General features: G+C 40.1%; 1 protein-coding gene across 2 annotated transcripts in view; it reads left to right on the top strand.

Annotated features, from left to right (window-relative positions):
- Positions 1-14,255, top strand: part of Oxct1 (3-oxoacid CoA-transferase 1) — a 117,421-nt gene that overhangs the window by 46,271 nt on the left and 56,895 nt on the right. For both annotated transcript variants that reach the window (XM_075975970.1, XM_075975971.1), the window contains exons 8-11: positions 8,264-8,371; positions 9,422-9,536; positions 11,462-11,556; positions 14,094-14,142. In XM_075975970.1, coding sequence (XP_075832085.1) covers positions 8,264-8,371; positions 9,422-9,536; positions 11,462-11,556; positions 14,094-14,142 — 367 coding nt within the window. The remainder of the gene's footprint in view (positions 1-8,263; positions 8,372-9,421; positions 9,537-11,461; positions 11,557-14,093; positions 14,143-14,255) is intronic.

Here is a 14,255-nt window from a genome sequence, read left to right as displayed (position 1 = left end):
TACTGAAGCGATAATTAGGGCTTATGCAAGATTGTTTAGTATTCTAAATTAACTTTTTTTTAAGGGGCTAATCTCTAGGGTGTGTGCTGTTATTGTTCATGAATATCTCTGAATGAAGAAAGCGTTTCCAGTCACGGCTTTCATAAATGATTTTAGCATGAAATATGTGAGAGGAAAAACAGAAAACATTTGTCATGGAGCTCTCCAGTGCTGGTGGTTGTGTCTTATAAGCCCATTTGCATACACCACTCTTTACTAAACCTACTAAAATTAGAATATATTCAAATATACCAGTGGCCTGTTACTAGTCCTCTAGAAGAATCCAGGTATATAGCCAAAAATTGATAAGAGTAAGGGAAGTTAATTGCCAGAATTTTAAAATTTTCTTCCTAGAGAGAATCCACAGTAATCAAAAGAAACTGCTCTAGTGACATTAGCTAAGGTGAACTTGTGAATTTTTTCAAGAATAAAGGAAATTACTTTTTTGTTGTTCAAGTGATCAGTTGTCACTTCTAACACTTTTTCCAAAATTAGGTTCATTATTGTATATAATTAAACATTCTGAACCCTTTCTTCTGACCCCCTCCCATTCCTATATATCCAGATCCTGAAACCTTTCTCAAATAACACCTTCCCACGTTTCACCGAAAGCTTCCAACTCTTTTGGACTCCTTGCCTTCGCTGCCTAGAACGTCTTCTCTGTTCTTTTCATGGCACCCTTTCTGTCCTGTCTGTGGAGCTCTCTCCTGTCATAGCAATCCTTGCTGCTGTATGCTGATTGCCTGCCTGCTTGTCTTTGCCATGAACATCTTGGGAATCTCCTATGACCTCGTCATAACGTAGGTCTGTATTGCCGGCATGTGGCATGATGCATGCCATATAATAGATGCTCATTAAGTGACATTTGAGTCTCTGAGGCAGACATTTTGCAATATAAGCACTTCTTTCCAAGCTTAGAAATGCTATGTCCATTCTGCTTGGTTGACATCATTATCATGCCTTGGTGTAAGAAAGGAAAAATGTTTTTATCAGTGATTCTTTCTGGTGGCTTTATAGTTGAGGCCATTGCCGGGTCCTGCACTGTGACGTAATAACGTGCTCCCAGCTGTTCTGAAATTCCCTTCCTTGTTACTGTGACCAGCTTCCTCTGACTTCTCTGGGATCATTTACTTTCAGGATTGCTGTTTAACCGTCCGAAGAGATAGTGTATCTTGTTTAGAGGACCTTAATGTTAGTTAATGGGCTGTGTAAAGGGCTACTATGGATTGGTGGCACATAGTCTGCCCTTGTGAGTGCAACAGCCTTTTTAGCCAGGAGAAAATTGGTGAGCCAAGTGCTGAGAGTGGGAGGGAGATAGACTGTGTGACACGGAATTAAAATCATGTGTCGCGTTTAGCAGCATGTGCTCAGTAATAGGGAACAGATTGATCCAGCATACCAGTGACCCAGAATAATTAAAAAGACACCGTCCAATAATGTGTGTCCTCTCTGGACTTGTTTACAGAATATTCTGGAAATAAGGCAAATGTACAACATGGGAGAGAGAGGTGGAAAGATTGTTAGGCATCGTTTACACTTTGACGTCTGCATTTTAGAGATTGACCTTCAGTGGTTTACATAAGAACACAGTCTTCGATGGTCTCTAGGCAGGAATCTAACCCTACATCTGTATTCCCTTTGTAGCCGTCTATTGTCCTTTTTTCTCATCATAGAAGTCATTAAAATGCATGGCATAAGGACCATGTGGACAAAGTTTCTTTTACAATGTATTGACACCATTTACTTTTGTTGTTTGCTAGTTGTTTGGTTCTCGGGCTAGCCTGGGATACACAGTGTAACTCAGAGGGCCACCACCTCTGTCAATCCTTCTTTCTCAGGTTCTCAAGTGCTGGGGTTATAATAAGTGGGTCTCACCACATCGGATTTACTTGTTTCAACCAGCCACATCTACTTTTCTTTAGTGGAGAAATGAGAGGGAAGAAAGGAAAGGGAGAAATGTTGTAATTATATATTATAATTTAAATTCTTTTTTTCAAAATATCATGATTTAACTTAAATACCCTTCAACTTTCAGGGATGAGGTGCACATATCAAGTAGACCCTGAGTGGACCTTGCTTTCCCCAGTGATACCTATGTGCCGTGATTGCTTATTGTAAAAGTCTGGCCCCAAACAATGATTGCTGGGAACGCTCATTGGATGGCTCCTCTGTTTATACTAAGAGATAGACAGCTTGGTCCTATGCTCAAGTCACGGAGGAGAATGTGATGAGTGTGTTTCTATCTCTCTGGGGCTCAATGATACGGTTTTAGAAACCAACCTCTGGGGAAGAAAAGGGGCATTTTGTTCTGAGATTTGCTGACTTTTGTATTTTGTGGCTACCTCACACTCATGGGGAAAACCAAATATAACATTTTAATTTTCGAGCTGAAATGAACATACCTGCCCTTGCCGCTCCATAGAAACGAGCAGAGAACATTTAGGAGAGGAGGGAATGATGGAAGCTCTGCTTTCCTGAGCCTGCTAAAGTGGTGTGAGATTCGGGGCTTATTGACTCATTCACAAACTGAATGCAAGTCACACTCTCTGTTAGATTTAGCAACAGCAACTGTGTTCTGGAAATGTCAGCACTTAACCCCATTCCACTGTGTAGTTGGTGCTTTTATGTTTTGTTCTCGGATTATAAAAAGCTCCACGGATGATTAACAGCCCCAGTGGGAAGGGAACGTCTTACAGAATAACCTTGGAGAGGTTTGGCGGTAACCTTTCAAGTTTTATTTGTCAACATCATGAGTCTGTGGCTGTGAAATCCCCCGGGTTTTAATCTGCCTGTTTTCTCAACTCTCCTCACTGAGAACTGTTCTTGGTTTCTCTCTATTAATTATGCCTTGTCTGCCTGACTTTCCTGGGGTGTGTGATAATAGTGTAATTTTTTCTTACTATTAGCAACTAGTGTTTTGAATAAAAATGTTAGAAATATTTTATTTTTTGGTTAGATGGACTCCATTTAATTGTCTGGATCTGTTAAAGACTTAATGAAGTTTTTATTTAGAGAAAGAAATGGCAAGTAAAAGTTGGAAATTTGGGAATGTGGTTTACATGGTATGAAAGCATATTATAAAATCATACATTTAGTGCAGACTGGCATTTTTTTGTTGTCAGTCAACTTATAAACCGAATAGCAGAATAGGCCAAGCTAGGCTGTTTGAACTTGTTAGTAGAGGTGATGAAGATAAAAAATAATGCTTATAAACTATTTTTGCATTAAAAACCAATTATTCCAAATCACAAAAAAGAGCTATTGGGTTTTTTCATGTTTATGTTCTTACCTTTTGGGGGTAATAGGTCTACTGATTAGGCTATAGGCTATAGGTTTAGTAGATTGAGTTATTTAGAACTGGCTATGTAAACCAGACTGAACTTGAACTCAGAGAGCCACCTGCTGCTGCATCCTGAGTGCTGAGAATAAAGGTGGGTGCCACCACAGCTACTTTTATTTTTAAAATTTAAAAAAAAGGTTTATTTATTTTTATGTATATGGTTATTTTGCATATATGTATATATGCAAATATGTATGTCTGTGCACCATGTGCCTGTGGAGGCCAGAAAAGACATCAGATCCTCTAGAACTGGAGTTACGAGTTGCCATGTAGGAGCCCCCAGCCCTCCTAACTGCTGAGCCATCTCTCCAGCATTCTGCCCTTTGGAGTTGTTCGTCATCTCTCTTCCCATCAGAGCAAGTGTCCCGACTGTTTCCTCCCTTGCTGAATCTTATCCATGCTTAGGACTTCTTGGTCTATGGTGAGTGTACCTGACTCACATTTCCCCACTAAATCTATGGAGCTCCCACTTAAAGGGCTATGCTTATAAAGTAGGGACAGTGCAAGACAAAGAGAGTAAACTTTTAAAAGACAAAGTTCAAATCAATAATGATTATCATTTCCTAGCCTCGATTTCCCTGCTAACGACTGAACGAAGACAGGTACTAATTAGAGAAATGTGAAGTGTCTGGATTCTGAGCTGTACCAGATGGTGCTGTGTGAGAACTATTCATAGTGCCAGGGAGAAGGTTGGGTTGTTCTTAACTACCGTTCTTCCATCTTGAGCTTGTCCAAGGATGCTTACATTTGCCCTCCTCCCCCAGTCCTTTGATTTTGCCCTGGTACTGCCAGGGGATGCCTTTGCCTTTATCTTTACTGAGGGCTCCGTGGGAGCTCATTTCCTTCTTTGTCGTCAGATTTCCTTTCTTGCCTGTGTTATAACTTGATCACGTTGGGCTTTTAAATCACCCTGCTGGCTCTTTCTTGGTGTGTCTCAAGATCATGCAAAACTGGGACCATCTTCAGCCCTGCACACAGATATTTTCTGCCTCTGCTGTTTGTTGCCATTGAACCCCTCATAGATTGAAAACAGATTTTCTCCTTTGGGTTTGTACTTTAAATATTTGCTACCAACTTTGAGAAAGCCTTGTTTGTTTGTACAGAAGTGTTCAGCACAGTGGTGTGTTGGGATGGCTTTGACAAGAACCGCACAAGCATTTCCTACAATACGGAAAATAGCACTACACAGCATGGAACTGATCATGTTGAACTGAATGGCTGCTTTTTAAAATGTTAAAACTAGGGCACGTTTATTGTGAAAGTTATAATTGCCCTTAACCATGAAACTTTGTCTTGATTTCATAAGTTTAGAAGAAACTAATTGGTGGAACCAGAAGGGTCAATAGTTATTGTTTACTCTTGAGATTTCCAGTTTAAGTAAGGACCACTCTCTCTTTTCCCCTTCTTCATCTTTTTCCTTGATCTTGCTGAAGAGTAAGTCAGGCAAACACATTAGGAAGCTGCTATTGTAATTCCAGCAAGAGATCTGAAGGCCAGACTGACTGCAGTCCTGTTAGGTATGGGAAAGAATCCATGAGAAGCTTGCTCATCAAGATAACAGGGAAAAGGTTCCTGTATTTATTTCCTGGTGTTGTAATTGATTTTTATACCTTTACTATTTTGTACTGCCATGTGTCTGTGAACTCCCTCACCAGCCTCATTTCTTATATTTCCTTGGGAATTTGGGAAGCTATCTATTTAGTGCCTCTTACACCTTTGGAATCCATAGCATTTGTGAGGATCTGGGGGTGGAATTCGGTGGCAGAATGTGTGCATAGCATTTGTGAGGCCCTGGGCACCCTACCCAAATCCCAACATTATTTTAGGCTTCTCCCCTTAAAAGGGAAACAAAAATACCTTTCAAAAAGCTGAGATACCTGTTAGTCAGGAAAGTGCTTGCTTGTAAGCCTGAGGACCTGAGCTCAGGCTCAGTTTGCACAACCCTATTTAAACATCACCCCCTACCCAACCCCAGCTCACCTGCCCAGAGGAATGTTTGTAATTCCAATCCTGGGAAGCAAAGCAGATTACTGGAACTTGTTGACCGGCTAGCCTAGCTACCTGGTCACACAGAGGTCAGTGAGACTCTGTTTCAAAAAAGGAGGTGGGAAATGCCTAAGGAACGGCACCCAAGGCTGGCCTCTGGCTTCTGCAAGCAGCCCCCTCCCACAGAAATAACTTGCACAGCCACCGAGACAGAGGATGTATTAGCATTTCACTGTGCTTCTGCTTTTCCTACGTCTAAATATAGTTGTGCTGAAAGGAAATGCTAAATTACCCTGGATTGATTAGTACAATATGCCAGTGTCTAAATATCTACCATTTTTGTAATTAATATGTTTATCAAGAAAGAAAAAAGGAAAATGGTGTAGTTGCATTGAAGTATATATATTTGCTTATAAAAAAATCTTCTCTTCTTATGAAACATTAAATTATGAAATGCTATTCAATATTACCAAAGCGTAATTTCGGTTTGCTGTGTTAAGACCCATGGTATTTGATTTTACCAGTTCCCTACTGTTGAACATTGATGTTGTTTCTGACTTTATAATGAATTCTGTGATCGATATTTTCTTGAATAATAAGCCTTCATGTATACTGAGGATCAGTAGAGTAGAAACACATTTTTGAAGTCAAGAATTTCATTGAAGGCTCAAATAGAAAACAAGGTAAAGTTATGAATGAGCTGTAAGAGACTCAAAGTTGCAACCTGGTTCAGACATAGGAACAATGCCTACTGCTCAGAACTGCTTCCGGCTCCTTTTAGCCTGATTCCCACATTGTAGAAAAAGTTCGGGGTTGGGGACTGGGGAAAAGCTAAGTCAGTCAAGCGCCTGCTGTATACCATGAAGGCCGGAGTTTGGATCCCCAGGAACCACATAAAAATGTCAATCGTGGGAGCACACATTTGTGTACCCTGGGTCCCTGGAGCTCGTGGGCCAGTCAGCCTAGCCAAAGTCATGAGTTACAGGTTCAGTGAAGAATCTTGTCCAATAAACAAACAAACAAACAAACAAACAAACAAACAAGGGGGAGACTGAGAAAGACACCATTGGCAGTTTCTGGCCTGCACATACAAATGCATACATGTGCATGGTAACTTGCACACATGCATGCTCACTCCCTCACAAACATGTACATACACCACATACACAGAGAGAAGAGAAGGGGAAAGGAGGAGAGGAGAGAGGGGGAGATTATAAATGATAATTATGAATGATACCATAGGTGTGGTGGGGAGGACAAGATGTAGGGCAAGAAGTCCTCTTGTCATCCCCTATAGAAGGACACCCTACCCCCAGTCCTCTGTCCTTGCTTGTTCCCAAGTTCATCTCCAAACTCTAACTCAACGTGGATGCCACATGATTCTTCCTTAGCGTTGTTGTTTCTGCAGCGCTCTCTCTCTCTCTCTCTCTCTCTCTCTCTCTCTCTCTCTCTCGCTCTCTCTCTCTCGCTCTCGCTCTCTCTCTCTCTCTCTCTCTCTCTCTCTTTATCAGAAAGGTAGTTCTCACCTAGTGTCCTGGTCTTCTTCAGCTGTCTGGGGGCATTGTGTAGCAACCGAACATCTCCTGAAATCCATGTTCTTCCTCTGTGACAGGAACCTGGAGAGAGATGGGATAACAGAATGCCATAGTGAGGTCGGAGCTCCACAGGCTTCTGGGTAGTCTCTTTAATGTTTTAGATGGCAGGTTCGGAATAACTCTCCTCGTTTAAAAACATCAGCTCATTTAAGCAAACAAATATTTGCTTTAGGCATCGTTTGGGAGTCCTGTCACCATAATAAAAGATTTGGTAATTACCTCGTGAAGAGAAGAGGATTATTTTGGGCTAATGGCTTTGAATTACTCTTTCGTGATCAGACATGCTCACTGCCTTTGGGACCTCTGGTGGGAGCTAGATAGTAGTCCTGGGGGCTGGGTAATGGAACAGCATGCTTGCTTCACTGTGGTCAGAGAGCAGAATGCACAGATGAAGGGGCCATAGTTCCATAAAAGTTAACCTCCCCTAAGCGACCTGAGGATGCCTCCAATCTTTTCGTATAAAGCATGAGAAACATCAAGCCCTGGCAAGTACAAATCCAGTAGGCTCATTGTGCATGTGTCATGAGAAAGCTAATTCTTTAGCCAAAATTAGCTGTAACCAGAACTCAATGTTAAGATTAGTTTTCCTTGACTCTTTGTCATTCTTAGTTCATTTATGTCTCAGGAAAAAAAAAAAGAATCCAAAAATAGCAGATTAACTTGGGGACATTTTATATTATTTCAAAATGCCTGTGAATGACTCTGATTTGAATTAATTTCGCTATTTCTAGTTATTACTTAATAAGTCCTTCTTGAAATTTCCATATTAAAATCAATTATCCATCTTTGAGGGAAATTATTTCAATGATTACAGTTCTGTCATGATTCTGAACAATAGGAATAATTAAAAATGGCTGTGACAGGTGTCCACATCTATATTTAAAAATCTCTTCTATTGACCACACAGATGTTGTCACAGATTTTTGTCTTTGACATGATAGATTTCTCACTAATTTTAAGGAGTGTGCTTTTGAGCTTTGCATTGCTGAGCTACAGTTAATAAAAGTTGAAGCAGCTGCCCTGGTAAATCTGATGAATTTGTAACCAGACCTCTTTTGGAAAAGGCTAAGATCCGTCACGTTATGTCTTGAATATTGCGTTCAGATGTGTCGATTTTGGGTTCTTTTCAGTTGTGTGTTTAAAAGGTATGGTATACAGTGCAAGTGTATAGATACACTTGCGTATTATTTATACCATATTCACAAGTGAGCTATGAATTTTTATATGCTTTACTTTTAAAAACATAAACATGTTCATTCTAATCCGTGGCTGTCTTAACATTTTTTTTTCTGTTTTTCTCTAGGTTGAAGAAATTGTAGACATTGGATCATTCGCCCCAGAGGATATCCACATTCCGAAGATTTACGTACACCGCCTTATAAAAGGAGAAAAATATGAGAAAAGAATCGAGGTACTTTTACAGAGCATTTTTTGCCAGTCTATTTGAATCTGGTTACCAGTGTTACTCCTAAGTAGGAGCCTCTGGTGTGTCCATCGGAAAGGAAACTACTACACTTCTGGCCAGCGTAACAGTATCTCCACATCTTGTGATTTTTCTAGGCTGTCATATCTGCCAGGATTCTGTAATGGTTACTATTTATGATTCCTGATTTTGGATAGATATCTTTGAGGGTAGAGGTGACTAATCAGGTCTTGGGTGGCTTTGCCCCTCTGAAGTCTTAATGCTTGCTTAGAAATATCCATGCTGAAATAGTTCTGCACTTTTATGGTATAAAGAAAGAGTTAGTTTTTAACTAGCCTTGAGCTATGGGCAGATGTGTCATGAAAGTATCCAGGGGTTGGGTACTATGAGCACTGGGTCTTCTCCACAATGACTGAACTACAATCTCTCAGTTGATGCCAAGATTCAAAAGGTTCTAGGGATTAGCATGGGAGGTTTACAAACACACCAATCTATTAGTGCGTTTAAGGAGATTTAGTCATGGAAATGGTTCTCTCACTGTTTCCAGTATTTCTGTGAGGTACACATAGCAAAGCCCGTCTAGACTCTGCAGGTGGAAATCGGCAATTGGCCTCGGGACCACCTGGTAAGCACATTCTGGCCGTCTCAGGAAACAGATGCCCAGGGCCTCTGTCTTTTCTTTTATTCAGGCTCGGTTTGTTAACACCTGAGGAGAATTCGGCTGTCAAGTCCTAGGCAGAACAGTGCAGCAGTCAGAATGGCAATGACAAGGGGTTGTTTGTTTCGCAGTGCAAGCTGGTCTGCCTTCCGAAGCTTCAAACAAATCTAACTGACCTGCTTTATTTGCTTCCTAAAGAATGGTCTCTGTCATGAAATATTACTCATGCATTCTTTTTAAAAGATGCTTCATTATATTGTAGACTTGCCTCCTACTGGGAACGAGTGCTATTTTTTTTCCTGCCAATTTTTATGTTGAAGCAATGAGAAATTTGAAAGCAGATCTTAAACGTGAATAATTTGTTTCTACTTACTTTGAAGCGTTTATCACTCCGAAAGGAAGGCGATGGAAAAGGCAAATCTGGTAAACCTGGAGAAGATGTCAGGGAGCGGATCATCAAGAGAGCGGCTCTTGAGTTTGAGGACGGCATGTATGGTATCCTTTGTCAGTCTGAGCACCACCAAATATGCAGTCTTTGATTCTCCATGATCAACAGGCTATCAGGCCTGTGAGTAATGATTCTTGTTTAGTTCACTTTAGCTTTTTTTTATTGAAATTTTTGAGTTCTACATTTTTCTCTGCTCCCCTCCCTGCCTCTCCCCTTCCTCCTTCAACCTTTTCCCAAGGTCCCCATGCTCTCAATTTGCTCAGGAGATCTTGTCTTTTTCTACTTTCTACTTCCCATGTAGATTAGATCTATGTAAGTCTCTCTTAGTGTCCACATTGTTGTCTAAGTTCTCTGGGATTGTGGTTTGTAGGCTGGCTTTCTTTGCTTTATGTTTAAAAACCACCTACTTCATTTTAACTTTAAAAGTAGTCAAACTTTACAGAATGGGATATGTAATCCAGGGGTAGCAAGATATAGGAAGTTGGTGTTTGTGATCTATTTGCCTTCTTGATGGCAACTAAAATACACAGTCATTGTAGAATGTACATACATTTTTTTGTACAGTTTGACATTTAGCTCGAAGTTTGACATGGAGCTATGTGTTACTCAAGATGAGGGCTTCGAATCTTAGAATCCCTTTTGTAACCAGTGCTATTTATTTTCTTGGTATTCTGACATTTGGTTACTCAGTGAGGCATAAACCCCCACTCCTCAGCAAGTTTCTGCTTCCTTTGAAAGAAGATCGAATGAATGAGCTCTTTGGTCTGATAGTTTGTAAAGGTACTCAGTGAATGATTCAAATTCTGTACCTTCCCCCTTTTATCTTTGGCAAAAAATACCAGAGTGGACATAATTTAGTAGAGTTAGTGCCTGAAGTTTGAATGCATTTAAATAACAATGAGATTTTTACCATTTTGCTTATTTTCAGTACGTGTTCACAATTTTGATAATTTTCAGTGTATTAGATATTGAACTATGATGCCATTGGTATATAATAAGAGAAATATTTATAGAATTTGACTCCAGTGAAGCTGTACTTACAGACCTGGGGCAGACCAAACGAGAAAATGTCCATCCTAGGAGTTTCCCTTCCCTGTGAGTTTCGGTCATTTCTGCTGTCTCTTGACCGAGAGGGTTTGAAATTCCTCCTTTATTTTCACCTCTATTTCTCTTTATTTCTTGATTTTTTTTTTTTTACCTTGCACTTGTGAGACAGTGAGAATTCACACGGGAGAAGAGAGTATCATGTTGGCCTCCATCTTCTGTATTGGCAAGGGAGGGGGGTCAGCCTGGACCGAATGGGTATCATCTCCCAGGCTTTCTCAGCTGACTCCCCATTGATGTATAAGCAGAGACTGCCATGCTTGTTCCATATGATAACGACTCCTGGGTGTTGCTCTTCATTCACTGTTGATGTATTGCCAATGACAGGTGTCTGTCACTCATCTTATTCATCTTCATGGTCTTTATTACCTGCCTTAGTCAGCACTAATGGTGCATAGCCGTTTGTTTCCTGGTATATGTCTTACTAAAGTATTTTTATTTGTTTACTTTTTTCTTTGTGACAGGGTCTTTCTAAATAGCCTTGCTTGTTCTGGAAGTCACTGTGTGATTGGCCTCAGACTCACAGAGAACCATCTGCCTCTGTCTCCTGAGTTCTGGGATTGAAGGAGTGCACCACCACGCTTCTTACTAATGCATGACTTACACTACTGTTAAAATGACCTTGGTTATCGTTTGAAGCCACTCCCTTGATCTTTGTGATAAAGTGTATTAATGTTATTGAGAAGACGAGGACTAATTAGACATTTTCCTTTAGGAGGATTATCAACGACTGCTCAGAGAATATGTTCAGTTATTATATTCCTAACCATTTCTGTCTAAAGAAGACTCTTGTTCTGATTTATGTGTGCCAAGACTGACAGCACCACCTCTGCTTTTGCTATGCTATGCCTTAACGTCTTTCTTCCAGCTAATTTGGGTATAGGGATACCTCTTCTGGCCAGCAACTTCATCAGTCCAAATATGACTGTTCACCTTCAGAGTGAAAATGGAGTCTTGGGTTTGGTAAGATGACAAACTTTTCTTTAACTATGAGCTATAGCAAATGATATTTGTAATTTACCCAATATAATTTTCCAGTGTTTTATCATCTCTCAGTAGACTTCTACTGTTACTGTGATAAAATTTTATACATTTTATACATACATGTAATATATGAATGGATAACATATGTAATAGCCACAGAGACACATATGTGTAGGAATAAGTTTCTGTCCTACCAGCAGCTCCTAAATAAACACACTGAGACTCATATTAATTATAAATACTTGGCCAGTAGCCCAGACTTATTACTAGCTAGCTCTTACCTTTTCTATTAAACCATATTTTTACCTACACGTTGCCATGTGGCATGGTACCTTTTCTCAGTATGTCATGTCCACCTTGCTTCTCTCTCGGCGTCTGCTGGTGTCTCCTCTGACTCCATCCTTCTTCCTCCCAGTGTTCTCAGTCCGCCTCTCCCGCCTAAGCTTATTCTATTGGCCAGTCATCTTGTTTATTAAACCAGTCATAGTGACATATTTTCACACAGTGTAAAGGACTATTCCACAAGATGCTGACTGGCTGAGCTGTCTCCTGGCTATTTTCAGAGACACACAAATGCAGTGTGTCTGGATAGAGGCAGATTCCTGTTGAAGTCAAAGACTTGTACTTTAGAGGAACCTTCGAGGTTGTCTAGTGATCAGCTTCTTCAATCTGAGGACAGAGGAAGTTAGTTTATGTGAATTATCCACATTGGACATTGAAAGGGAAATGGGCAGAGACATAAAACATTAGGTGTTAATTCAGTTTATTTATAGAATAGTTTTCAGTCCTTTGTCAGGGGGTATATTAAAAATTCATAGCCAGTATTTACTCATCCTTAACTCTTACATCTTTTCTTCTCCCCCTTCCCTTTTCTGTTAGTATATGTCATTAGGTAAATGTGCTGGGCTCCATTCATTTCACTAGAGTTACTTTATAAAAATGAATACAAAATTAACTCAAGGATGTACCTCACATGTAGTAGAAACCATGTACGTGGCATGTGAAGTCCTCATTTTGATCTCCACCAAAACATCCGCATATGTACGCATGTTTATTGTGCGTGCATTCTCACATACACAATTATAGTTTTTAAATATCCTACTGAAAACTGAGCAAAGAGAACATAAGGATGTCCATGTGTAGATACAGGGAGAGGTAAAGTTAAAATCCTAGACTCAGACCTCCAAAGTGTTATATACCAAGACAAAAGAACTGCTGTTCCAAGTCTTTGTAGCCCAATAACACAAGGGTAGGTAACATTCCCTCTCCTACCAGAAAGGGTTGCAGGTAGGTTTAACTGGGGCCCCTGGCTCTGTGTGGACCAAAATTGTTATTGATTTAACCCAAGAAAGATCACAAACTTAAAACAGGAGATTATTTTGTTATTGTTTTTCTTATTATTGAAAATATATATTTTTCCATACAAATACACTTTTAAAAAATGATGTTAATTTTTATTGAAAATAGGTTTTACACAATATATTCAGATCATTATTTCCCTTCCCGCAAGTCTTCCTAGATCCTCCCTTCCTCCCCACCTACACAAATCCGCCCCCTCTCTTTTTCTCATAAGAAAAACAATAGGCAACTAAAAAACAAACACAAAACCCAAACCAGAAGAGGACAAACAGAAAAAAGGCAAGGAAGAAGCACAAGAAACATAGAGATGGAGACACACACATACTCGCTCACACACAGAGATCTCATGGAAACACACACTCAGAAACCGTAATATATAAGCCAAAGACCTGTAAGGTGTTTTTTTAAAAAAAACCTTTCGAGATGAGAACACTCCAAAAATACCACCAAGTTTGTTTTCCATTGGCCATCTACTGCTGGGCATGGGGCCTTTGCTTGAGTGTTGTTTGTATACCCAGTTAGACTCAGCTGGAGAAAAACTAATTCTTCCTTTGTGAAAACTTGTCAGTCGGAAATAGCTTCTGGGTGAGGGATGGGGGCTGTCATACAACATAGTCTGATCTCCCACCCCATCTCCTCCCAGATCCTCTTCACCTCCCTACCCTTCCAATTCCACAGCACCTTTCTCCCTCTCTTTAGAAAAAAACAGGTGAAGAACAAAACAAAACAAGAGCCAACAAATATTATTAATGAAATAATAATAATAAGGCAAAGAAAAGGTATTAGAAATGTGCACACCCATGCACATACAAACGTGCATGCGAGCATGCACACACACACACACACACTTTGATTGTGTGATTTTTGCATGAAGTTTGTAGACACCATTGTACAATGCTGAAAGACTGAGCATGCTTGATACCTACATAACAGGCACCAAGGAATTACTTTTCTGAAACCAGACTAATAATTTTAGGAATATTTCTCACTTGCCCAGTCATAATCAATATGAGAAAGAGTTGTGAAAACCAGGAATTTTTTTTGGAAAAGTTTACCTCACGTCTTCAGATGTCAGCATTCTAGATCTTCAGGGAAGGTATTTAAACAGTTTCTGCGTGTGCCTCGGTCACTCACTGACGGTGTGCTATGTTTGACAGGGTCCATACCCACTACAACACGAAGCTGATGCTGACCTCATCAATGCAGGTAAACTCACTTTGTACTTTTTCAGCATCTTCTTTTGCTCCTAGTTGAGCTCTGTGTCAAGTATCGGAAACCATTTGAACCCAATTGTTTGTCTTCTGGAAGGAGCTCACTAT

This window comes from Microtus pennsylvanicus, chromosome 6 (genome assembly GCF_037038515.1).
Source record: "Microtus pennsylvanicus isolate mMicPen1 chromosome 6, mMicPen1.hap1, whole genome shotgun sequence".
In the NCBI taxonomy this organism is placed as follows: domain Eukaryota; kingdom Metazoa; phylum Chordata; class Mammalia; order Rodentia; family Cricetidae; genus Microtus; species Microtus pennsylvanicus.
This window is presented reverse-complemented; position numbering and strand designations above follow the sequence as displayed.